The sequence below is a fragment of the Callithrix jacchus genome, chromosome 10, assembly GCF_049354715.1.
Source record: "Callithrix jacchus isolate 240 chromosome 10, calJac240_pri, whole genome shotgun sequence".
In the NCBI taxonomy this organism is placed as follows: Eukaryota; Metazoa; Chordata; class Mammalia; order Primates; family Cebidae; genus Callithrix; species Callithrix jacchus.
In genome coordinates, this window is record NC_133511.1 from 20,444,115 (window position 1) to 20,469,866 (window position 25,752).

The 25,752-nt window shown below is 48.2% G+C and overlaps 1 protein-coding gene across 13 annotated transcripts in view; it reads left to right on the forward strand.

The window, feature by feature from the left end:
• The window catches only part of GRIK4 (glutamate ionotropic receptor kainate type subunit 4), a 489,633-nt gene that overhangs the window by 285,149 nt on the left and 178,732 nt on the right, over positions 1 to 25,752 (forward strand). For all 13 annotated transcript variants that reach the window (XR_013523083.1, XM_078339710.1, XM_078339708.1 and 10 more), the window contains 2 exons: positions 12,491 to 12,655; positions 25,593 to 25,690. Coding sequence is in view for 12 of the 13 variants with exons in the window: in XM_078339710.1 (XP_078195836.1) it covers positions 12,491 to 12,655; positions 25,593 to 25,690 (263 nt within the window). In the remaining variant the exon portion in view is untranslated. The remainder of the gene's footprint in view (positions 1 to 12,490; positions 12,656 to 25,592; positions 25,691 to 25,752) is intronic.

A 25,752-nucleotide genomic window follows, 5' to 3' on the forward strand; every position in this document is an offset into this window, starting at 1 on the left:
TCATTATCACCCTGAGCCTGGAGACTCCCAGGTCTCTGTGTCTCCAGCCTGGATCATTATCTGGAGAGCCAGACCAGTAACTTTTTCTGTTACTAACAGTGCGCCCCAAACTGAATGAATACTATATCAAAATCATCATCTTTACCCTTCTCCAAAAACAAAAGAAGACAATCTTCCTCTCTTTCCCCCGGATTCTTTATCTTGGTCGCTGATATCACCATCCAAATTGTCAGTGAAGCCAAGAGCCCTCTTACCTCCCCGCAACCCCATTGATTTTGACGCTACTGGATTTATCTCACTAGAATCTGCCTCTTCTCTTTGATCCTCTTTCCCTGCCCCTCAATATCTGTCTCATTTCTCTTTCCTGGACTATTAGAATAACTCTCAAGCCCATCTTCCCAGCTTGTATTTCTGTTCTCACTCCAGTGTATCTATGAGAGTGATCACCCTAAAATGCAAATCTTATGATGTCATTACCTATCGGAAGCCCTCTGTTGTCCCTCGGCACCTTTAGGACCATCAGGGCACCATCCCAATTCCCCTGCGAGACACACAGATTCTTTATGTCCCGGCTCTTGTCACCCAGGGCTTCCTCATGCCTTCGGGGTCTTCGCACACTGGAACACACTTTGCTTCCTTGCTTCCCTGGGAAACTCACTTCCCTCCTTCAAGGCTGACTCTTGTGTAGAACCTGGCAGGTAGTAGTCACTTGGCACATGTGCATTAGATAAATGCATGAGACCTTCCCTAAAACTTGCCCTGCCACCTAGAGTTTGCTTTCCCTTCATCTGTACTTCCTTAGAATTTTGCGATTCTCTCTACGGAACTACTTCATTGTACAGTTAAGTCTGGCTCTGTCTTTTGGTCCTAGGATGCCTTCCAGAGCCAATGACCCCATCTTAGTCACCTGTGATTGTGATTTGACAGCACATGAACAGCTGGTTCATGGTTGGAGCATGGCAGGATTTTGTCATATCACTTACCGTGTCGGGTTGTGCTATTTGCTTATATGACCATGTCCTCCTCTGATCACTTTGAAAGCAGAAACACATGTTATCATTCTCTGCATACATAGTGCCTTGCTTAAGATAGGTTTTTAATAGGCATTTGATGAAATAATAAGGAAATGAATGATTGAATGAGTGACTGCATTACCCATGTCAATTAGAAAGCACAAGATTAAGTACTAAATGAATGGTGCACACAATACGTGCTGCGGAGGATTGGAAGAGGGTGAGAGTGTGGGCTGGAGCAGCTCAGTGCTTACCCAGGGCATGGTGGGAATGGGGTATGAGAATGAGGGTTATTTGGTAGGATTTAGACATGGGTTTTAAAGCTGAGAACTTTCCAGGAAGAGACTACTTGGACAAAAAAACAGGCCAAAGTAACATACTGTATTCAGTGTTTGGCAAGGACGATCTAGATGTAGCTAAGTTGTCATAGAATTCAGTAGAAGGTGAGTCTGCAAAGGCATGTTGGGGCCAGACTTGGAGGGCCTGAGGGCCAGGAAGGTGCATCTGCAGTGGAGAGTAGCTAGGCTGGTGCAAGAGAGACTGGAGGCAGGAGACAGGGTAGACATATTGCAAAATGAAGCAAGGAGTCACAGCAGTGGGAACAGAAGAGGGGCAGTGGGTGGGAGGTAGATCCCTCAGCAGTCTTTAGTGGGTGAGCAGATGGAGAGGCTGTGGGGACAGGGAGAGTGCAAGGCAGCTCTGCCAGGGATTTGCATGAGGCCAACTGGTGCTATGAAGTGGAACTGGGAAGCCAGAAAGAGCCCCCAATTCTATAAAAAGATAATGGGTTACATTTGGGACACATAATTTGGACATTTCTTATTAGTCACCAGAAAAAGGAGTCTGATGTGTAGATGAGAAATTGGGAGTGGAGATAGGGGTTTTGGAGTTATCTGCATAGGGCTGATAGTTGGACATTAGTAAGTTTCTTAAGGGAGAAAGTATACAATGAAGAGTGGCCTGTGGACTAAATCCAGGGTGTAAAATTGGGGGACATTTACAACTAGGACTACATAGAAGAAGAAGGGGAGCAAAGGAAGAGGATGGGGTGTATGAGAGTTCTGTTTCTTCCATATCCATGTCAGCAATTGGTTTAATCAAGCCTTTTAATTTGAGCCATTCTGATAGATTTCTAGTAATATGTCATTATAGTTTTAATTTGCATTTCCCCAGTGACTAATAACGTTGGATGTATTTTGATATGCTTGCTTGCCACCTATACAGCTTTGGTGAAGTGTCTATTCAGATCTTTTGCCCATTTTAAACATTGGATTGTTTGTTTTCTTGTTACTGAGTTTTGAAAGTTCTTTATATATTCTGGATACAAGTCCTTTATCTGGCATGTGCTTTGCATATAATATTTTCTTCATACCTATGGCCTGTTTTTCACTCTGATCTTTTGAAGAGCATATATTCTAAATTTTGATGATGTCCACTTTACCAGTTTTTTAAATTTTATGGGTTGTGCTTTTGGTGTCATATCTAAGAAATCTTTGCCTAACTCAAGGTCACAAAGATTTTCTTCTAGTAGTTTTATAGTTTTAGGTTCCACATTTATGTCTGTGGTCCATTTTTTGGTTAATTTTTGCATATGGCATGAGTAAGGATTGGGATTTCTTTTTTCTTTAATATACGGATGTCCAAGTGTTCCAGCACAATTTGTGAAAAGACTTTTTCTCCCCACTGTAACTTTGTTAAAATCAGTTTTCCACAAATGGTCGGGTCAAAGTAGTAATTCTGAAGGAAGGAATAGAAGTTGGTATAGAATCCCTCAGAAGCCAAGACAAGTTTGGCTCAAACATTCATATAGTTCTCCTATTGTCAGGTGAAGTCAAGGCATTGGGGATAGGAAGAATGAAACCCCAAAAGTTGAAGACCAGATCAATGATGGGTGTACATTGTAGGAGGCATGGGTTTCTTTGAAAGCACATTGTTGTGCACTTGCTCAGCCTCTGTGTTCAGGGAGGGCTTTCTGAAGGAGGGGATGTCTGAGCTGAGATAGTCAGTGAGCAAAGATGAGAGTACAGTAGGAGGAGGGTGAGCAAAGGCGTGCAGACATGCAGCAGCACTGTGTGTGTGTGCACGCATGCATGCGTGCGTGTTTAAGGGGTGCTGTGAGTAGTTCACCATTTCTACAAAGTAGAGGGGGGATGAACAGGGAAGCACAACATAAGCTTTGACAGAGAGTCAGGTCAGATCTTGTGTGCCATGCCGAGGAATTCCATTTATTTTGAGGATGGAAGATTTTAATGCAGGGCTTTACACTTCAAAGTGCACACTTTGGCAGCTATGAGGGGAGTGGTCAAGGAGTGCTAGGTGGTGGTCGTGCCAGCCTGGAGCAGGAAAACTAGATAAGAGTTAAGAGGCTGCAGTTAAGTCACTGAGATGAAAGGACTGAAATAGGGCGGTGGTGTTAAGACTGGTAAGAAGAGGACTGGTCTGAGAAGTTTTGAGGACGTACAACCAGAAGCAATTGGAGATTGGTTTTAGGGAGGTGAGGAACTGGGTGAGGGCACGATGCCTGGGTAGCTGGTGCTGCTATTAACTAAACTTAGGAATGTAACAGGAAGAATGTAGGAGGGAAGAGGTGGGCTTACTTTGGGTCTGCAGAAGTTTGAGATGTTCTTCAGACATGTTCATGGAGCTGTCGTGAGGCTGTTGGATGTAAGTAAAGCATGCCCATGGAGGCGGCTGTGAAACAGATGATCAGGTATCTCCTGGGAGGACGGCAAGAGGCCTCTGCAAGGATCTTGGGTGCTCTGTCGTTTAAACGGGAGGCAGAAGAACGTACCTGGAGGGAATGGTTAGAGCAGTGGGAGGAGAACCCTAGGAGAGTAGTTTCAAGGAATTCAGAGGTTGATTAAATGAGATAATGGATATGATGTTAGGACAGCACCTGGCGGGTTGTAAATGGTAACGCCTGCTAGCGAATAATTAGACAAGGAATCAAAAGTTCACGAGTTTTGCAAAAATGAGTGTTGATGTTGACTTGGCAGGTGCAGTTTGGGTGGGGTGGTGGGGACAGAAAGCAGAGTGCAGTGGGTCAAGGAAAACAAGGCACTGGGTGAAGTCAGCAAATGTTGAGGAATCATTTGAGAAGCCTGGCTTGCATTGAAAGTGAACAGAGAAGGGGGAGCCAGAGGCCACAGCTTGTCAGGGGAGGGTCTGCATAGGAGAGGCAGGTCTTGACTGTTAGCACAAGGGAACCAGTGGACCTTGGGAAGGGGCCGAAGAAGAGGGAATCCTGGTGAGGCAGAGTCCCAGGGAAGAGGAAGGCAGGCTGTGGGGGTTCTTGAGCCCTTGTTTGTTGGGAAGGTCTGGGGCACAAAGTCAAGGCGCTCACTGAGAGTGGCCTGGGTTTAACCAGTGTGTGAGTTGAGAGCCAGGGGCTGAGAGCAGGGTGATGGTTGGAGGTGAAGGGTGGTGTTAGGGGCTGAGAGTGGGGTGATGGTTAGAGGTGAAGGGCAGTGTTAGGGACTGAGAGCGGGGTGATGGTTAGAGGTAAAGGGCAGTGTTAGGGGCTGAGACAGGGTGATGGTTAGAGGTGAAGAGTGGTGTTGGGGCCTGGGAGCAGGGCAATGGTTAGAGGTGAAGGGCAGTGTTAGTGCTGAGAGGCAGTCGATAGTTGGAGTTGAAGGGTGGTGTTAGGGGCTGGGAGCTGGGCAATAGTTGGAGGTGAAGGGTGGTGTTAAGGTCTGAGTCCAGGCAAATGGTTAGAGATGAGGGATGGTGTTAGTGCTGGGAGCTGGGCGATGATGAGAGGTGAGGGGTTGTGTTAGTGCTGGAAGCCGGGTGGTAGTTAGAGGTGAGGGGCAATGTTAGGGCTGGGAGCTGGGTGGTAGTTAGAGGTGAGGGGCAGTGTTAGTGCTGGGAGCAGGGTGGTGGTTAGAGGTGAGGGGCAGTATTTGGGCTGGGAGCCGGGTGGTGGTTAGAGGTGAGGGGCGGTGTTAGGGCTGGAAGGCAGGTGGTAGTTAGAGGTGAAGGGCGGTGTTAGTGTTGGGAGCCGGGCTATGATTGGAGGGGAAGGGTGATGTTAGTGTTGGGAGCTGGGCGATGATTGGAGGGGAAGGGTGGTATTAGTGCTGGGAGCCGGGCGATGATTGGAGGGGAAGGGTGGTGTTAGTGCTGGGAGCCGGGCGATGATTGCAGGGGAAGGGTGGTGTTAGTGCTGGGAGCCGGGTGATGATTGCAGGGGGAGGGTGGTGTTAGTGCTGGGAGCCGGGTGGTGGTTAGAGGTGAAGGGCTGGAAGCCGGGTAGTAGTTAGAGGTGAAGGGTGGTGTTAGGGGCTGGGAGCCAGGTGATGGTTAGAGATGAAGGGCGGTGTTAGGGCTGAGAATGGGGTGATGATTAGAGGTGAAGGCAGTGTTGGGGCTATACCGTCTCCTCTCTACAATTTTTATGTTGAAGCCGTAACCCCTAAGACATCAGAATGTGACTGTTTGACTTCTGTCCTTACGTGAAGAGGAGCTCAGCACACAGGCAAGCATAAGTGAAAAAAGACCACTTGCAGGCATGCGGAGAAGGTGCCATCTGCACGCCAAGGAGAGAGGTCTTGGAGGAAGCCAGTCCTGCCCACACCTTGATCTTGGACTTCCACCCTCTGGAATTGTGAGAAAAGGAATTTCAGCCTTTCAGTCTGTGGTGTACCAGTCAATGGCAGCTCCAGCTGATGCAAAGGATCTGTGGTGTGGGAGGAGCTGGCTGAGCAAGCTCCAAGGCTGGTAGCAGCCCAACCTGGTACCCCAGGTGGGGACGAAGGTGTAAGTTGGTGGCAGAAGCAGCCTGCACAGTGGTGTGATTTCCTCCAGTAGGAGGGATGACTAAGAACAAGGGGCTGAAGAATGGGACACCTCTGTGCCACGGAGGTGCCACATGAGTGATGGGGATGGGCTGTGGCTGGGCCTCCAAGAGAGAGCAAGCAGCTGGGGTCAGCTGGGAGCAGAGCTAACGCGCTCCCCAAGGTGCAACCATCACTTTTTCTTGTTAACACAGGGCTGTATCCGGCTGAGCCAAACAGCCACAGGCAGTGTTATAGATACTGCCTATAAAGACTCTCCAGTAAAGCCTCTTTATTTCACCCTTAAAAGGGTAAGAGTTACCTTAGTGTGTGGAAATCCTCAGCAGCAAGGCTCTGGAAGAACCAAGGGATTAAGGAGGCTGCTTTTACAACCTAAGAGGTCACTTCTGGGCCATTGAGAATTTGTGGCGGGAGGGCCAGCCCCAGTCCAGTTTACCCACAGAGCAGGAGGAGCACAGCCAGCCCCTGGGGGCCCTGGAGGTCTCTGGAGGGTTGTCCACCCTGTGGACCCCAGGGCATGGGGCTGCTGTCTGTCCACACATCGCCTAATGCTGACTGCAGCATTGCCAGGCGCCACGTCTGCTACTGGTTGTAGGGGATGAAAAGACAAGCGGCCTTGAATTATTCATTCATTCACTCAATAACCATTCATTAAGGGCCTGCTTTGTGTCCAGAATCGTGTGGCTACGGAGATGAATCAGGTGTGGTCCTCACCCTCAAGGAGCAGAAGAGCTAGACAAATCAGCATAATGAAAAACTCAGAAGTGCTTTTGTCTAATGAAGGGTGCAGAGGAATTTCTGTGGGAGTTCAAAGGAAGGGGAAATTAATATGGGATGGGGAGTTTGGGAAGACTCAAAGGAAAGAGGGATTACTCTGGGTTTTTAAAGTACAGCCGTCTCTTGGTATCCACTGGGGACTGGTTCCAGGACCTCCCTCGGATACCAAAATCGGGGACACTCGAGTCTCTTGTGTAAAATGTGTAGTATTTGCATATAACATATGCACGTCCTTCCGTATACTTGAAATCGTCTCTAGGTTACTTCTAATACCTAATACAGTATAAATGCTATGCAGATAATTGCCATACTATATTTCATTGGTATCGTTTTTATTATTGAATTATTTTTAATTGTTTATTTTCCTGAATATTTTCAATCCATGGCTGCTGGAATTTGCAGATGCAGAACCCACAGATATGGAGGGTGGGTCATACAAGCAGTTGAGGGAACTCACAGGTACAGAGAGAAAGATAAATACTCTCCCAAGGCAGTGTGCAAGGAACAGCCTGTTGGAGTGGTGGGAGTTTCTCAGAAAATCCGAGGAGAAAGAGAGCACTATGGCTAGGGGGTCAGGGAGGGCTTCCTGAAAGAGGTGTCTGAGGGAGAGAAGAGCCCTGGTAGGGAAAGGGGAAAAAGGGACAGGGACAGCATTGGCAAAGGCATGGAGGAGGGTTAATGGGCCTGTCCAGGCCTCTGCATGGAGGCTTTGTCACCTTGTGGGGGTGGAGGTGCTGCTGTGACTGCAGAGGTATGTGGAAACTGGACAGGATAGAAAGGGGCCTCAGCTGTGCCAGAGACTCAACTGGGACAGCTCTTCACATCCTGTTGTACGTCTTTCCCCTGCTTGTGGGTTGACCTTAAATCCCAAAAGGCTGTGCTTCATGAGTTTTCAGCACATCTGAAAAGACTCAACTGGGCCAGCTCAGAGAGTGGGGATGTCCTGAGGACCTTGAGCAGACCAGTGGCTGTATCCCACTCTGGGTTGCCATGGCCACACTGATTAGGGGTGAGCTGGAAGGAGCTGCAGGGGGAGGAGTCCCCTCCAGCGTTGACACAAGCATGGGACAAGAACATGGAGAGGAGCTTGGGGTGGGGTGAGAAGGTCACAATCAAGGGGCTCCTCTTTCCTTGGCATGAGCCTTAGAGCTCAGGACTGGGCAGAGGGTGAAGTGCTTGGGGCTCATGGGGAGAAAGGCTCAATGGTAGTGCAAGGGATCCCGGCTTCCTGGGCATGCTGGAGGCATCCTGAGTCCACCTGGGTTGGAAGAGTCGTTGTGCACTGAGGCCCCATGGATGGAAAGAGTGGGAAGCCCCGGGTCTCTGAATACTTTTCCCAATCTCAGTCCTGCTCTTACTATAGCCTCAGACCTCCCAGCCTCACTGTGGCTCAGGGCTTCTCTGCAGGGCAGTCCCCGGGGCTGGAGGATGTGCCGGATCATATTGTTCCTCATTAGGCAGCAGCTGGGACTCAGAGCGTCCTAGCCCAGCCAGGCAGCCAGGCCTGGGGGACGCAGCGCAAGCCATGAGCATTTGCTGCACATTAAGTCTTGAGCAAGCTGCTCTCCTTCATCCATCTGGTCCTCCCTCCTGGGACTACTGAAGAAGCCTGCTGTTGAGTAACTGCCTGTTGAGGACGTGCTTCTCTGGTGTCTCAAGAGAGCCCGAGCCTTCACCTTGTCATTGGTGTCCACAGCTCGAAAGTGCGGCTACCTGTTGTCATCCTAATTATTCTGATCCTCATATGTTTCATGCCAGCCAACCACTGGTTGAGGCCGTTGCCAGCCAGACATGAATCACTGTTGAAAACCTAATGAAAAGTGGTCCCTGAGTGGCACAGTGGGAGGTAGAGAGGATGGGATTTTTTATCTTAGTGAGTTGGTGACGACCAACCTGATAACTTTGAGCATAGAATTCTGCATTAGATGCTGTGGGCAGGGAAAGAGGAATGGGGTGATACACCTGTTAATATAAGATTCCCACGTTCTCTATTTCCCACTTGCTCGTTATCCCTCTGTCTCAAGGTGTGTGCAGTGATGCTCTGTGAGCCGACTGTATGGTGTTACATGGCAGACTGGCGTCCAGGTCGCCGTAGCAAAATACCACAGACTGGGTGAATTAAATGGCAGAAATGTTTCTCAGTTTTCTGGAAGCTGGAAGTTCAAGATCATGGTGTCAGGCAGTTGGTTCCTGGTGAGGACCATCTCCCTGGTTTGCAGACAGCCGTCTTCTTGTTCTATCCTTATGTGGTGGAGAGAAAAAGAGAATGAGCTCTGGTGCCTCTTTCTTTTCTTTTTTTGGAGATGGGGTCTCACACTGTTGTTGCCCATGCTGGAGTGCAGTGGTGCCATCTCAGCTCACTGCAACTTCTGCCTCCTGGGTTCAAGTGATTATTCTGCCTCAGTCTCCTGAATAGTTGGTATTACAAGCACCCACCACCATGCCTGGCTAATTTTTGTATTTTTAGTAGAGGTGGGTTTCACCATGTTAGCCAGGCTGGTCTTGAATTCCCACCTTCAGGTGATCTGCCCGCCTTGGACTCCCAAAGTGCTGGGATTACAGGTGTGAGCTTTTTTTTTTGAGACAGAGTTTGACTCTGTCGCCCAGGCTGGGGTGGGGTGACATGATCCTGCTGGCTCACTGCAACCTCCACCTCCTGGATCACGTGGTTCTCATGCCTCAGCCTCCCTAGTAGCTGGGATTACAGGCACACACCATGCCTGGGTAATTTTTTTGTATCTTTAGTAGAGACAGGGTTTCACCATGTTGGCCAGGCTGGTTTTGAACTCCTAACATCAAGTGATCCACCTGCCTCGGCCTCCCAAAGTTCTGGGATTACAGGTGTGAGTCACCAGTGTCTCTTCTTATAAGGACACTGATCCTATCAGATCATGGTCCCATCCTAATGACCTTATTTAACCTTACTTACGTCCTAAAGACCCTATTTTTTTTTTTTTTTTTTTTTGAGACACAGTCTCACTCCATCACCAGGTACCAGGCTCGAGTGCAGTGGCGTGACCTCGGCTCACTGCAACCTCCGCCTCCTGGGTTCAAGCAATTCTCCTGCCTCAGCCTCCCAAGTAGCTGGGACTACAGGTGCTCGCCACCACACCCAGCTAATTTTTTTGTATTTTTAGTAGAGACAGGATTTCACCATGTTGGCCAGGATGGCTAAAGACCCTATTTTTAAAGACAGTTGCATTGGGGTGGGGGCTTCAATATATGAATTTGGGGGGATCCACTGAAGTCTATAGCACACTCTTGAATGCTGACTTTGCCAAACCAAGATGGGAACAGATGGCACTGCTAGGCTCCAGAGTGCTGCCTCCTGTGCTACAGGTGTAATTGTGGCCTTTGTCCACTGATGAGGCAGAGCCAGGCTCAGCATGATGCTGAAACATGAACAACTACATCAAAACATTCTGAGTTCCAGACCCACAGGGGGCACGCACGTTTTCTGAGAGATTATTTTACTATTTTATTTATCTGATTACAAGTGATTGTTAAATAGTAAGTTGTAGATAGAAACATTGGTAACAGTGAGCTCATTTGGCCTAAAGGAAAGGATAGCTGCCTCCACAGTCTAAAAACCATCTCACTGGGGTGTAGGAAGGACAGGGAGAAGGAAGGAGGGGAAATTAGCTGGATGAGTTTTCAGAGGTCCTGTTGGCTTCTGGGAATCCGCTAGCAAAGTCCACGCACACCTAGGGTGATTAGCCACCTGCAGAAGTGGTCAGAGCACAACATGTGACTGAAGAGCCTGGGAACACTTAAATCACCCCCACACCCCACCTCAGGGAAGCAAGACCAGAATGAGAGGGTTACTGAGAAACCAAGACAGTCACACTGAGTACATGACATTTGACTTCTGTTATTCAATGGAGTGATGCATGTAAATAAATTCACAAATCAAGGAAAAAATGCTTTGCAATATTCTGTGTCCTGATTTTTTTGTTTATGGGATGGATTACAGTGAGTATGGAGCAATCCCCAGAAAACACACCATAGAACTGGAGTCTCTGTGCCCACGCAGACATTCAAGGGCCACGTGTCAGGAAATTTATGTGGCTTGATTCCCCGTGCTGCTTTTCTGGGTTCTCAAGCTCTGAAGGATAAGGTTGATATTTCTTTTATTTCTATTAATATAATGGCTTTATTGAGATATAACTCGAATACCATATAACTCACTTAAAGTGTATAAATCAGTGGTTTTTTGTATATTCACAGAATAGTGCAACCATTATCACAATTTTAGAAACATTTCATCACCTCCAAAAAGAACACCGCATGTGTTAGCGGACACTTCCCATTTCTTCTAACCCCAGGCAAACACAAGTCTTTCTGCCTCTGTGGATTCAGCTATTCTGGACATTTCATATGCATAGAACTGCTCAATATGTGTTTTGCGTGTATGTCTAGCTTTTTAAACTTAGCATAATGGTTCATTTGTTTCTTTGTTTTTTGAGATGGAGTCTCGCACTGTCACACACGCTGGAGTGCAGTGGCACTATGTCAACTCACTGCAACCTCCGCTTCCTGGGTTCAAGTGATTCTCATAACTCAGCCTCCCGAGTAGCTGGGATTATAGGCGCCATGCCACCACACTTGGCTAATTTTTGTATTTTTAGTAGAGACATGGTTTCGCCATATTGGCCAGGCTGGTCCCCAACTCCTGACCTCAAGCAATCAGCCTGCCTCACCCTTCCAAAGTGCTGGGATTACAGACCTAAGCCACTGTGTCCATATGTTAGCATAATGTTTTTCATATTGTGGTGTGTATCAGTACCTTTTATTTTTTATTGTTGAATAATATTTCATCGTATGGCTAAACCACATTTTATTTATCTATCCATTGATGGACATTTGTGTTTCTTTTTGGCAATTATGAATAATGCTGCTATGTATTTTTGTGTACTTTTTTTGTGTGGACAAGTTTTTCATTTTTGTAATCTCTCCATCAAGAGAACTAAGAAGCTCTGTAGCTAGATGTCTTGAGTGCCTACTGTGTGCAAGATACAGCATTGAACCCATGCCATATCCTGTAATCTTCACAATAGCCCCCAAGGCTCTCTCTACTTCCGTATACTCGAGGCAACTGAGGTTCCAGAGCTAGGGAGGGCTAGAGCTGGGATTGGAAGCCAGCTGTCTGTGATACCATAACACTTATCCTTAACACTGCTCCCAGAAGTTGGGCAACTGTTGGTATTACACCGCTGCAGTCATCCACACTGAATAAGTCACACTGATTAAGTCTGTGTGCTGTGCCACTTCCATACATTATCTTACTGAATCCTCGCACCAACCCTGTGAGCTACCATTTCTAATGTTCGGTGAGGAAAAGAGGTTCAGAGAAACTAAGCAGCTCACTTTGGTGACATGGCCCATTGGTGTCAGAGCCTGGGGAGCTGCATTCAGCTGTGTGTGGCAGCTACTCCTTGAGACCACAGCCCTCCCTCATAGACCTGGCATCCTTTAACCCTCTATCACCTCAGGGAGAGTTCTTCATATGCCCAGAATGCCATTTCAAAGGATTGCCTCTACCCGCCTCACTTTGTGCAATGCCTGCCTGCCTGTGTGCGTGGGACAGGTAGGTATCTAAGTATCAGGATGCCTGGATCTGGGGACCTCGTGCAGACAGGACCCCTAGCGGCCTGCCCTGGTATTACATGGTTCCTGAGGTGTACCTCCACATTAGAATTCACTGCTACACCTGGCTGTAAACCGAGACCCTTAAGCTTGGAGAGGACTTGCTCTGGGGGATGGTTCTGAGTGTGGCAGGATGGAGAGGGGCTTGGGGAGCTTCCTGGAAGAGGAAGGTGGCAGCAGGGGGAGGCTGGAGAAGGAGGAGGGTAACAGTAGTGGTGGAGTACCAATTGTCTCCATGTGGTTGCCTGCCCACAGCTGCTATCTTGGACGACCCCATGGAGTGCAGCAGAGGGGAGCGGCTCTCCATCACCCTGGCCAAGAACCGCATCAACCGCGCTCCTGAGAGGCTGGGCAAGGCCAAGGTCGAAGTGGACATCTTTGAGCTTCTCAGAGACAGCGAGTACGAGACTGCAGAAACCAGTACGTAGACTGGGCAGGGCTGCCTCTTCCCTTGCTGGCAGCGGATGGATGAGCGGTGGTGTGAGCTGCACCCATCAATCACCAGGCCTCTGAGATATCTGATATTGATATTTCCAGGGAAAGGAGAGAAACTTGAACCAGGAGGTCCTGTCAGGCTCTCAGCCTGGATGCGATTCCTAGGTTTTGTTGTGAATCACATGTGGAGTAGAATGATGACAGGATACCCATTCATTCATTCATCCACTCATTCATTGCTTCATATATTGATTCATTCATCTTCCGGACATTTTGTCCACAGATCCCTGAATGAAATCTCGTGTGTGACAAGAGAGGTGGCCGGCTCGAGGGTTTCTTAGCCATTACACATCTGACTGCTTGCCTTGCTTCCCTGTGCTGCTAAGGGCGGTGCTGTGGGAGAAACTGGGACTTGGGATGGAATTTGGCCACACACTCTCTGGGTAATCTCAGATAAGTCACTTATCCTAGCCAAGCCTCAGTTTTCTCATCTTTAAAATAGGATTCCTAGGCTCTATTTTGCAAATCTTGCAGGTTGTTGTGAGGTTATAATTATTATTTTTTAAACCGAGTCTCTCTCTGTTGCCCCGGCTGGAGTGCAGTGGCAGGATCTCAGCTCACTGCAACCTCTGCCTCCTGCATTGAAGTGATTCTCATGCCTTGGTCTCCCCAGTATCTGGGACTACAGGGGCACTCCACCACACCTGGATAATTTTTGTATTTTTAGTAGAGATGAGGTTTCTCCATGTTGGCCAGATTTGTCTTGACCCCAAGTGATCCACCCACTTCAGCCTCCCAAAGTGCTGGGATTACAGGTGTGAGCCACCACACCCAGCCTGTTGTGAGAATTAAATTATTTTAAATATGGGAAAATCTGTGAATTGCAGTGTTTTACAGGCATACGCAGTAGGTTGCTCAAGTCACACATATGGAGCCCCTACTATGTGCTGGGTGCTGCTTTTAATTCTCACCCTACTATGTGCTGGGTGCTGCTTTTAATTCTCACCTAAGAGTTAAGTGTTATCACCTCCACTTTAGAAAAGAAACTGAGGCTCAAAGCCACTGAATCATTTGCCAGACCACAGAGCTAGTCAATGGCTGAGCTGGTCCTGGAGCCTGCATGCCCAGCGCACCGTCCACGACACCTCCCTGCAGGCCTCTGGCCTGTTGTTTGTATTACCTTGACAACTTTACAAGACTAGGCCCAAGTTAGTGGGCTGGCGGCTTGTGGCTAAGCTGGAAATGGAATAGCTGCAGTTCAGAGGGCAGGAGAAGAGCCCCTCAGATCAGAGATAATAACATCTGTTTCCTACGACTTTGAAGAGTCCCCAAATCCTACCTTTCTAACCCATTTCAACCTTTGACCACACTCAGTGACAAAAATAAGTAAACAAAACAAAAGAACAACTTGCCCCAGTACATCTGGTCTTCCATCTGAGGATCCAGCAAAGCTCCGGCCTGGGGTGTTAGGGTTAAGAAAGCAAATACATCCACACGAGCCCAAGCATAACACGTGGGGTGTTGTGAGATCCAGAAAAGGTAAGACGCGATGCAGGCAGTGGCTCTGGAGACTCGCCAGCCTTTCTCCCTCTCACAGCTTCTTTCATGCTTCTGTGGTGTTGGATCTGGGCTCTTCCCTCTCTCCTAGTTTGGGTTCCCTGGTTTATTCCTCATGTTCTCGTCCATAATAACTACCCAGGCCTGACTGACTCTCTGTTTATTCATTCAGAGACTTTTATTGAGCATTGACTCTATCTCAAGCATGATTCAGGATATCAGGCATTGGAAACAATGCAGGAAACAGGATACATGTGCTCCTGCCCTCAGGTGGCTTCCAGTCTCTCTTTAGGGTGCACATCAGTGCAGCTTCCGCCAGTCCCTCTCAGTCTGCATCCCCAGGGCCTGCCTCTGACTGGACCAGCTCCGCTTGCAGTGTGGCTAGGCTCAAAAGTTGCAGGTGTTGGCCAAGCTGCCTAATTACTACCCTTGGAGAGTGTATCTACTCCTGGTCCCTCCTGGTCCTATGACTGAGGGAGGGCCACACTGTATAGAACAGGGCCATTGAGGCCAAGGGGTCTATAGGCACAGATTCCTCCAGAAGGAGGCCTGGAGGAACAAGGGCCAAAATAGTTGCTTATTTACTCATTCAGTCAATAAGTATTTAGTGAGTGCCTATTATATTTTATTCTAGGCCATGAGGATTCAACAGGGAACAGATAAGAATTGTAGTTGTCATAGATGTTAATTTCTGTACAATGGAAGAAAGATTCAGATTTCCCAGGATCTTGCAAATGAAATCAGAAATGCCAGCAATAACTCCTTGTGAACCGCCTAGTCCAGTCAACAGTGTTTCTTTGTCCAGGGGCGCAGGTCTCAGACAAAGGTCCAGATTTCTAAATAGTTCAGTAGTCCATAGTTTGAAAAGCCAGCCCCTCTCTTCTTCAGTTCTTCAGGACTTCTTTGGCAGAACTGAGAGAGCCAAGATTTGCCCATCGTGGATGGCATCATGAGCAGATGTAAATTTCCTCTTCCAGTGACCCATGCAGCCTGACTTAGTAAAGTCAATACCTCTAAAATTTTGAGCCAGATGAATCAGGGGAATAAAGGAAACGGATATCTTTATTCCATGTTATAGAACTTTGGGCATCTTTTGTTCGTTTGTTCGTTTTTGAGATGGAGTCTCACTTTGTCGCCAGGCTGGAGTGCAGTGGTGCAATCTTGGCTCACTTCAACCTCTGCCTCCTGGATTCAAGCGATTCTCTTGCCTCAGTCTCCTGAGTAACTGGGATTACAGGTGCCAGCCGCCATGCCCAGCTAATTTTTGTATTTTTAGTAGAGATGGGGTTTCACCAATTTGGCCAGGATGGTCTCGATTTCTTGACCTCATGATCTGCCTGCCTCAGCCTCCCAAAGTGCTGGGATTACACGCGTGAGCCACTATGCCCAGCCTGGGCATCTTTTTAATGGGCTTCTTTTAGGCACCAGGTATTTTCTTAGCAAGTGGTCCTCAGTTCAGTTTTTACATCTCAGTGTGTTTGAGGCACGATTAACATTTGTTAGGAAAGGGGGCTTCTGGATCTTCCCACTCCAAAGGCTTTTCTGGAGGAGCCAGAGTGCTCCTCCACTGTGGGTTTTAAACACTACCCAAGTAAGGTTCATTGAAAGGATCTAGCCTGATTCTTTCCCTCCCAAAGTAAGGGGTAGGTGGGTTGTAGCTTAAGCACCCACCACCTGTTGGCTATTGCAGGGTGGGGAGGGACTGTATTTGGGGAAGGAAGGGAGGCGGGAGACAGGATCTCTGGGTGGAAGAGGGCCCGAAGCTCCATGATCCCTACTTTGGCGAGGCTGTGTGGCATAAACATTCAGAGCATGGGTTTTTAGAACCAGACTGACCAGGGTCTACCATTAAATCCTGGGTCTGCCATTTATTACTGTGTGACATGGACAGGCTGTTTAACCATTTTGTGCCTCTCTCTTTCCCTGTTCATAAAATGGGAGTGATGGTGATATGGCCTCATGGGGTCACCGGGAACACTCCCTTCGACAATGTAGGTGAAATGCTTGGCACCATGCACATACAGGCCTCCAGGAAGTAACAGCTTCAGCTTTTGTTGCTGGCTTTATTCTCTCACCCCACATTTGAATAGGCTTCCTCCCAACTTATTACCAGCCTCCCCCTCTCTCTTCCGTTTCAAAGTTCAGCCTTACTTATGTGGCAGCACTGTCTGCAGGGCTGTTCTCAGGTGGCCTGCCTAATGTCAGCATCCATCGTAATTGGATAGTCCCCTTCTCTTTCCAGTTTTCTGGGCTTGATGCATCTGATAGCTCTGAGCCTTTGAAAGTTGTGGTGAGCCACCTCAGGCCAGCTGCCGCCCGATGCCAAAGGTCGTGCTGTGCCCTGGGCTAGTGGCCCAGGGCTAATTCATACCATTAATTTAAAAAGAATGGGAGTAGCTCTGGGGCCCTGGACAGCTGCCCCAACCCTACACCTGTCACCCTGTGGCCAGGAAATCTGCTTCGGGGGATAAAGGAGACCCTAGTGATGACGTCTTTGATTGTGGAAAGCAGAGGCTCTGATTGAAGTTGGGGCTGTGACACTCCTGCAGGGCACAGTTGTGCCTTACTTTGAGGACGGGGATTTCAGAAAGCTCTGTCCACATCACACGTAATGATTCCTATTCAGGGTGGGAGAGTTGGTTGAAGGAAGCAATGGTTATTTCAAGAATCAAAGATTATGAAGTGTAAAGAAGCTAACGATGCTGGAATCCGTGGGTCAGCGCCCTCGTCTGATGGCTGAGAGTGGGGCTCTGAGATGAAAGTATCACACAGGGCATTAATTAATAGCCAGCCTGGAAACTGGAAAGATATGAGGAGAAAATCACCCCCTGTTTCTTGGATTCAGTTAGACGGATTTTCATATAATGGGTTTATTTAAAGTGAGGATCACTTGTAAAGCTTTCTCCAGCCTGCCTCTGACATCCCCCACCTCTGCCCTTTCACCATTATCGCCCCAGGCTCTTGATGTTGTTTCACTTTCCAACTCCTTCTGCGCAGCCCACAGATCTAAAGCAACAGGGATGGACAAGACCTATTAGGTCAGCTTCTGTCCCATCTGGCCCTTCCTCCTTTCCCTTCTGTGTCTTATCTGAACCTCAGCCTTTCTTCTGCAGGGAGCTCCCACAAGCGTTGCCCTCCTCTGTTTCTATAGATCAGCGTGTCTCCTGCTGCTGATGTATTAGAACTTAACTAAGTGCCACCCTTTACCACTCAAACACCCCGAGGCACCATCCCTGCTGCTGCCGGAGCCAGTGTGAGTTTTAATTTACTGCAGAACCAGAAGCAGAGGCTTCCCTGTCGACCTCTCACCTGTACCTCAGTTTGTCTCTGTGAGGCCAAGCATGCTATCAGCTGTCCACAGTTTCCCCCTGAAACTAGAGGCGCTCTGGTTATCCAGCCTCCTGTGTCTCCAGTTCCCGGAGGGGGCACGGTGCATAGTGTTCCAGCTCCGCATGGCTGCACCTCCTGCACAGGCTTCCGAGCTTCTCGCAGGCTCCACGGGCATGACCTCTGGTGACTCAGAGCTGCCTCTAAGAAGTGAGGGCTAGCACCCCTCTTTCAGTTCAACAGAATCAATTGAAGTCAGAGTAAGGAATAAAAAGCAAGAAGCCAGAAGAGAAAGTCATACGAATAGTGATGAGTCATTCAGCAAACATGCCTTCCTCCCCTTCTTGGAGCTACCCACATCATAGGCACGATATGGGCTCAGTCACACGTTGAATTGCTGCGCTCAGAAATCATCTGGTCTAACCCCTTCATTTTGCACATGGGGAAACTGAAGCTCAAGATCTTCTCCAGGAAGAAGTTCAGATGGACATATCTGCAAAATGACACTGTCTTAGGTGGCTCTCCAGAGAATGTACCCATTAGTGGCTCAGACAGGGGAGCAGGAGGTCAGAGCTAGGAGGTAGGTGGAGCAGGCTATGGGGTCAGATGAGGTCCCCGGCGGGACCTTGGAATATTGATTGATGAAAAGAGGGAAGAAGGCATCTAGGTAGAAGGCATAATCATATGAACAAAGGCTTAAGGCAGGAAATAAATGGGATACCTTGGGATGAAGTGAGAGACGGCGTGCCTAAAACAGAGAGTCTACATGGGGACAAAGGAGAGAGCCTGGCTTCAGTATAGAGCAACTTCTGGAGTTGGCTGCACCAGGATTCGAATCCTGGCTTTAGCAGCACCCTGGGATTATCTCCTGTGCCTGGCAGTCCTCCTCTGTAAAATAAGAAGAGTTCTTACTTCATGAGGTTGTTGTGAAGATTAAATGAGATGGTGCTTAGAAGACTTAGAGCAGTGCCTGGCGTAGTGTGTTCTCTCAGTAAATGTTAATTAGTAGTAGCTGCGTTAGTATAGTGACTCCTCCCTCTCAGGGTTGCTGTAGGGATTTAGGTGGCGTGTGTGCCTGGCACTTGGAAAGCCCCAGCAAATGGTATTGCTGCTTGCATGGTGGCTTGGGACCCGGTGAGGGCTTTGCATGGCACGCTGTTGGTGAGGGAAGGCGGTGGCAGTCTTGCATTCTTGGACACCAGGGGCCCCCATCATGGGGTGTGGTACTCCCACCCTCACACGCTTTCTTCCTTGGCTCGAGGGCCAAAAAGGCCAATCCATTTAGTCCACTGTCCACTCCCAGAGAGTTCAGAATGGGTTGCATTCCTGACAGCTTTGGCACAGCTTTGGCACAAGATGGTTCTTTGGAAGTGATTGAGGCAATTGTTCGCATTGCCCTGAGTCAGCCAGGGCTTCGCGTGTGTTCTGTGTAGTATATATAGGACCAGAGGGAGACCATACCCTCTGCTCCACTGAGGCTGCAGCATCAGGAAGTGCTTCCATGGAAGGACTCTGCATTCTTCCATTCTTCCCCAGCCCATATCTCTGTGAGCCCCATGGGGCCAGGGGTTGTTTACCACCTGGGCGCAGAGAGCACTGAGCAGCTCCTCACTGTCAGGCAGGAAGACCCGGACTCCTGGGTCCATCCAGGAAGCTGCTCCTTCCCTGGAGGGAGCTGCAGTCAGTGGCACCTACCATTAGCCCCTCTGGACGATCTGTGACACAGCCACACCCTCCCCTCCCTGAACTGCGCTCCCTCTGGAGGAGGGACCCTGTGAAGACACAGAAAGGAGTAAGTTCCATGACGCCCCTCACCCTACCACCCCCATCCCGCCTGGGCTTCTAAGGGGACTCCAATCCATGCCAGTGCTGGCATTTTGAGAGGAAGAAGTCCCTTCATGGGGCTACCACTCCCCATTGTAGCCTTTTACTCTGGCAACTGAGCCTTCCGACTCTCCTGGCTGGGAAACTTAGTTTCCGCGGTGATGTCACTCATGTCTTTGGTTCCCTCTCTTTCCTGCTGCCTGGGAGGCAGAGGTAAAGCACATCTCCCTCCCTTCCTGTACCTCCTGCAAACTGCTCTGACAGCCAGGGCCTACAGAATCAGGGTACAGGGGTTCTGGAGCTGAGGTCCTTTATAAATGATTTCTATTTCTACTGAGCAGGGCACCCTTCATAGGGAGCGAAAGATCAATTCCCAGACATCCAGGCTGTGGCCACTGGTAAGACCGTAATTCAGTTCCACTGGAATCATTTGGGATCATTTCAGTTCAGTTGAGCAAACATCTATTGAGCAATTTCTCTTTGCCGTGGCTGAATAGACATGACCCCTGCCCTCAAGGTGTTTATGATCCGGGGAAGAAGATGGACACATTGACACACTTGTGTGAGAAGCTCAGAATGGCAGGCACAGGCCCACAAACCTTTGAGGCCTGATGTGTGTAGAATCCAGATGAGACATTGGGAAGGTTGAGGGGCCAGGTGTGGTGGCTCATGCCTGTAAATCCCATCACTTTGGGAGGCTGAAGTGGGAGGATTGCTTAAGGCCAGGAGTTCAAGACCAGCCTGGGCAATGTAGTGGAACCCCATCTCTACAAAACATAAAAAAGTTAGCCAGGCATGGTAGCATACGCCTGTAGTCCCAGCTACTCGGGAAGCTGCGGTAGGAGGGTTCCTTGAGCCCAGGGGTTCAAGGCTGCAGTGAGCTATGATTGCACCACAGTACTACAGCCTGGATGACAAAGTGAGACACTGTCTCAAAAAAATAAAAAAAAAAGGGTTGTGTGGTGCATGTACCATGGATGAAGTAGAATCTCCAGTAATTCCATACTCAAACAATTGCGTGCTTATATTCAAGTACTCACACACTTGTAAATAGCTTCACATCTCTCTGTTGAGATCAGATTTTGCCAACAAATGAGTTTGATGAAAAACATCAAGTTTCAGAGCCTTTTGGACTTTGGAATTGGGAATAAGGAATTGTGGCCTTCCATAAGCATTTATTTTCAGGAGAAACTTTCCTCTGTTGGGACAGAAGCTGGCCAGGAATTCAGGGAGTAAGGTTTCTGCGCTGTCTCCTAAAGGCAGCTGCCTCAGGGCCGCAGCGTGCTGTGAATATAGGAAGGGAGAGATGCCTTCTGGCCCAGGAGCAAGATCTGAGCTGGGTGCTGAAGTATGAGTAGGAGTTTGCTAGGCAGAAGGGCAAGAGAAGTCCTAGACCCTGGTAGTCTAGAGATGCTAATGAATCTCTTCTTAGAAAAATGTTTTTAAATGAATAAAAACATATTTATTAATAAAGGGTAGAAAATAAAAAACAAAAATCCAATAAAATGGATAGAATGACCATGGAAACCAGTTATATGGAAATGCAGTTATATTTTAATAGTAATATATTAATATATGTGCTTCTTCATTAATTTATTAAATAGCCAAGCCCTTCATCGAGTCTAACTGCTACCATAATTGTGAGGTAATAATGAACATAGCTGGTATTTCAAGATATCCTTAGCGCTGTAGCGTGACGTGAAAACATGGTGATTTCTGTGGGAAACAGTCACAGGTGCTATTTTTATTGCTATATTCAAAATGTAAGGAAATGCTGCATTTCACTTAGGGGTTAGAGAAAAGAATGATGTAATCCCCCCCGCCCCCCGCAAGTGTTCACAAACCCCTGACTTCTACCCACAGACCCAGTCTACAGGTTAAGAACCCCTGATCTAGAGATCATCATTTGGGACAGGATCAGGCAAGAAAATATGTACAGAGTATGTTCTAGGTGAGCTGGCATGCAGCGGGGGGATGGCACAGGGGAGAAAGGGCTGCAAAGATAGGACCTTGAGACCAGAGTCACTCGAATTTTACTTGCTCATCAGAAGAATGCTTCTTATTATAGGATTGTATTTTTTATAGTATGTTATAAAAAGGAATACATGCTCATTATACAAAGTAGTGAAATGCAAAAAGGGAAGAAAATAACTCCGTGTTCCAATGGCCAAGGCATTGGAACCACACAGCCATCCCCTGCAAAATCCCAGTTAATTGCCATTTGCTGGGGATGGCTGTGTGGTACAGTGGTTAGGGGGCTGCTCCCTGGGGTAATGGATGGAGCTGTTGAATCTTGACTCTGCTCTTCAATTTTTCTGTCTCGTTTTTGTGTCTGTAAAATGAGAATGACAGTAATAGTACCTATTTCATCAAGTTGTTTTGGGAATTAAATAAGTCAGTTCCCATAAGAGTACTTCGAATGGGCCGTAATTAACACTCAGTGAGTGTTGTCTTTAATAACATTATCCCGTAATCATTCCTCAATGTATAACTATTCTCTGTATTTGCTTAGTTGTAGCCTTCATATACATACACATATAATTTTATATTCTGCTTCCATCTCTTAATATTATTGCATAAATATTTTTAATACTATTATAAACCGTTCATAAGTATTTTAAATGCCTAAATAATATTCCATTTGGGCATCCAAGCTACATTTTATATAGCCCTTCCCTTATGATTATACATTTAGTTTATTTCCAATTCTCTATGGAAGGTGTTGAGTGGGCCTCAGGGTGGTTCAGCCACTGTTTATTGGGCACATAACTCTGAGTCAGGCCTTGTTCTAAGTACCGAGGATACAGACGTAAATATGACAGGTTCCCTGCCTCGGAGGAGCACTCTGATCTATGTTTTAGGACTATAATTCACTCCACTGTTTAAAGAATGGATTGGAAATGAAGAATCCTGGAGACGCCTTAGGAGGGCAGGTCATAAAGTGGGATTGACCTGGAATCATGGCAGTGGACGTAAGAAGGAAGGACTGGCAGGGAGTGAGCAGGTCAGGTGGTCGGAATCTGGCCCCTGACTGGTAAAGCAGATGAACAGCTTTAGTGAGGGAAGGCAAGAAAGAGGCAACGATGACCGTGGCTTTGAGCTGGATGAGCTAAGAGGAGTAAAGTAGAGTGAGTAAGTTCACTGGCTTTGGTGCCAGGTGGATCTTCATGTTCAAGCCCACTCCGATCTTATATTACCTGTGTGATCTTGAACAAGTTACTTAAACTTTCTAGGCCTCAGTTTCCCCAGCTATAAAGTAGAGATAACAACGAATTTTCTTCATAGAAGTATGAAGATCCAATCAGATCGTGAAAAATATATAACAAATCTGATACGGTGGGGATAATAAGAAAAGGGTCATGTAGCGCGTCAGGTATCATTCTAAGTGTTAAGTATTAATTAACTTTAATTCTCACAGCAACCTTATGGAGAGGTGCTGTTAGTGTCTCGTAGATGAGAAAACAGACCCAGAGGTTTGGTAATTTGCTCGAGGTCTCACAGCTAGTAAGTGATGGAGACTCAAACCCAGACAGCCGTGCGTCAGACTCCAAGCTCTTACAGGGCTGAGTGTGAGACGCCAGAGGGCATGGTCCAGGAGGTGGCTGAACCTGACTTTGTAACCCAGCACATAGGTGAGAGTGCACGGTCATCTGGGTAGAGACAAGGGCAGAGGCTGAAGGCAATGGTAAAATGGCCCAGGAAGAATGAATCATGGTTAAAGCCTGAATTTAGTGGGTGGAAGAAGGAAGAGGAGTCAGCAATGAGAGAAAGACTGACCAGAGAACTGGAGGAGAATCCCGGTTGGACGGTGTTAGGACATTCTGAAGAACAATGCAATCAGAACAAGTGCTGCAAAAAGAGAATGGGATGAGAAGGGATAACAGGCCGTGGGGACCTTGGATAAGGTGGATTCAGTAGACGAGGTGGCTCAGGGGAACCTCCACTGTAAGAGGCTGAGAAGAGCTGGGTGTAGGAGTGGCTGGTGCAGGGTGCAGTGCAGACAAAATAAGTGGCTATGAAAGAGGAACATGAACCCTGGACGCAGGTCAGGAGACTTGAATCCAAATGCCAGCTCTGGCCTTGATTAGGTGTGTGACCAGAGCAGAGACACTTGACGTCTCTAGGGTGCTGTGTCCTTACCAGTAAACTCAGGAGATAAAACCCCACTCCTCTGGGGCATTGTAGGGGTCTGAAGGGATGATGAACTTGAAACACCTAGTGGGCTGTAAGAGTTAAGGTGGCTGAGGTCACTTGAGATAACTCACATGGAAATAGCTCAGACTTTGAAGAGGCTCTTCAGAGACAAAACCTGATCGTCACTACTTGTGCCAGACTTACTACTCAGGGGCCCTCCTCAGGTGCCCTTTACCTGCAGCATTTCAGCCAGCTGTGATTTGGGATGTTGTGGGATGCCTGCCCAAGCCAGAGGCTAAGAGAAGACTCTGAGATCTATAGTTCATATGGTAAACTGCAGTGCTTGGATTTGAACCCTGGTCTTCTGCCTTGCTGCCTGTGCCCTGTTCAGGAGATCACCTGGCTGTGTTGGATTCTAACCCAGTAGAAAGAGCATCCATGTGGCAGGAGTGAATTTGCAGCTGGCTCAACCAGAAATCTTGTACTAGTCCCTTAACCTCAGTTCCTCTGTCTGGGAAATTGCTCTATCTAACTCCTAATTCAAGTCAGAAGAAAATATGTATGGAGTTAAGCCTTGTGTTTTGCAGAAAAGGATGCAGTGGGGAACCTCAATTGCATTTTCCGAGGGCTGGCTCCTTGGCTCTGAAACCAGTGTGTGCACTGAGAATTCTCTCCTGTCCTGTCTCCCTGTGTTTCCCTCTTTCTCCTGTCCTTCCTTTCTCAGTCTCTAGCATGGTAAAATCTTAGATTCTCTTCCCCTCTTCTGTTTACATGTCCCATTCCTTCACACATTCACTTAACAAATCTAAAGTGGGCTCCTACCATCTAGAAGACATTGTGCCGGCCACTGAGGAGATGAAAAGTGGGGATTGGAAGATAAATATGGCTCACTTCCTGTCTTTAAGAGGTTTCAAATCTAGTGAGAAGAGAGTTCTCAACAACAAACTGAAATAGACACAGCATCTTTGACTAGAAGCATGAACCCCAGGCCTTGGGAGCCCGAGGCAGGGTTAATTCCATCTAAAGGAGCCCTGGCTGGGCCCGGTGGCTCACACCTGTAATACTAGCACTTTGGGAGGCCAAGGCAATGCGGATTACTTGAGGTCAGCCCAGCCAACATGGTGAAACCTCGTCGCTACTAAAAATACAAAAATTAGCCAGGCATGGTGGCAGGCGCCCATGATCCCAGTTACTCGGGTGGCTGATGCAGGAGAATCACTGGAATCCAAAAGACGGGGTTGCAGTGAGCTGAGATTGCACCATTGCACTCCAGCCTGGGTGGCAGAGCAAGACTCCATCTCAGGAAATAAATACATAAATAAATAAACCCAGGAAGGTCTAAGGAGAAAGCGGTGTTGGAGCTGATTCCAGACAGGTGAGCAAGTGTTCAGAGTCCAGGAGGGAAGACCAGATCCCAAGCATGCTGGTCAGTCAGGATGGGGCTTGTCCTGCCTTGGGGAGAGAACATGCCAGGCTTTGGGGTGAAGTGAATGGCGGGGTATTCCCAGATGAGACTCCTTTCTGCCTCTTGTGCTCTCTCCCTGCCTCCCATTTTCTTTCCTCTTCTCTTTCCCCCACTCTCTTTGACTTTAGCTACACCTGCTCTCTTCCTGTCTGTGTCATCGTTGCCCTCCTTCCTCCCTCCGCCTGCCTACCTTCCTCCTCCTAGACTCTCTTTATATTTGGCAGGACTAATACAGCAGCTGTGCTGGGGCTCCCCCTACCCTGCCGCAGTCCAGGCCAGGCCAGGCCACGGGACCGAATCTGCAAGTTTGCTCCATTAGCCAATGTCCCTTGGTGACAGTCCAGACAATTTATACACCCTGTTGGCTGTGGCCGTATGTTGTCATAACCTGGGTCATTTCCTCATTTAATGCCGCCCATAAACTCCAATAAAACTGTCCTGGGGCCCAGTCGTCCAGGGGAGAAGGAGAAACTCTGGGTTTGGAAGGGTTGGAGTAGGGGCCTGGGGAGGGCAGGAGCTGAGGGACAGTGGGTGACGAGGAGAGGACTGGGCCGTGGCCCCAGCTCAACCTGATGAGTGCTTTGCTTCTTTCCCTGTCCCTGCCACCGGCTGCAGTGTGTCAGATCCTCCCCAAGGGGGTGGTCGCTGTCCTCGGGCCATCGTCCAGCCCAGCCTCCAGCTCCATCATCAGCAACATCTGTGGAGAGAAGGAGGTGAGTGTGAGGTGGGGCAGGGGGAATATCTGTGTGCTGGAGCCTATGCCCAGGGTCCAGAG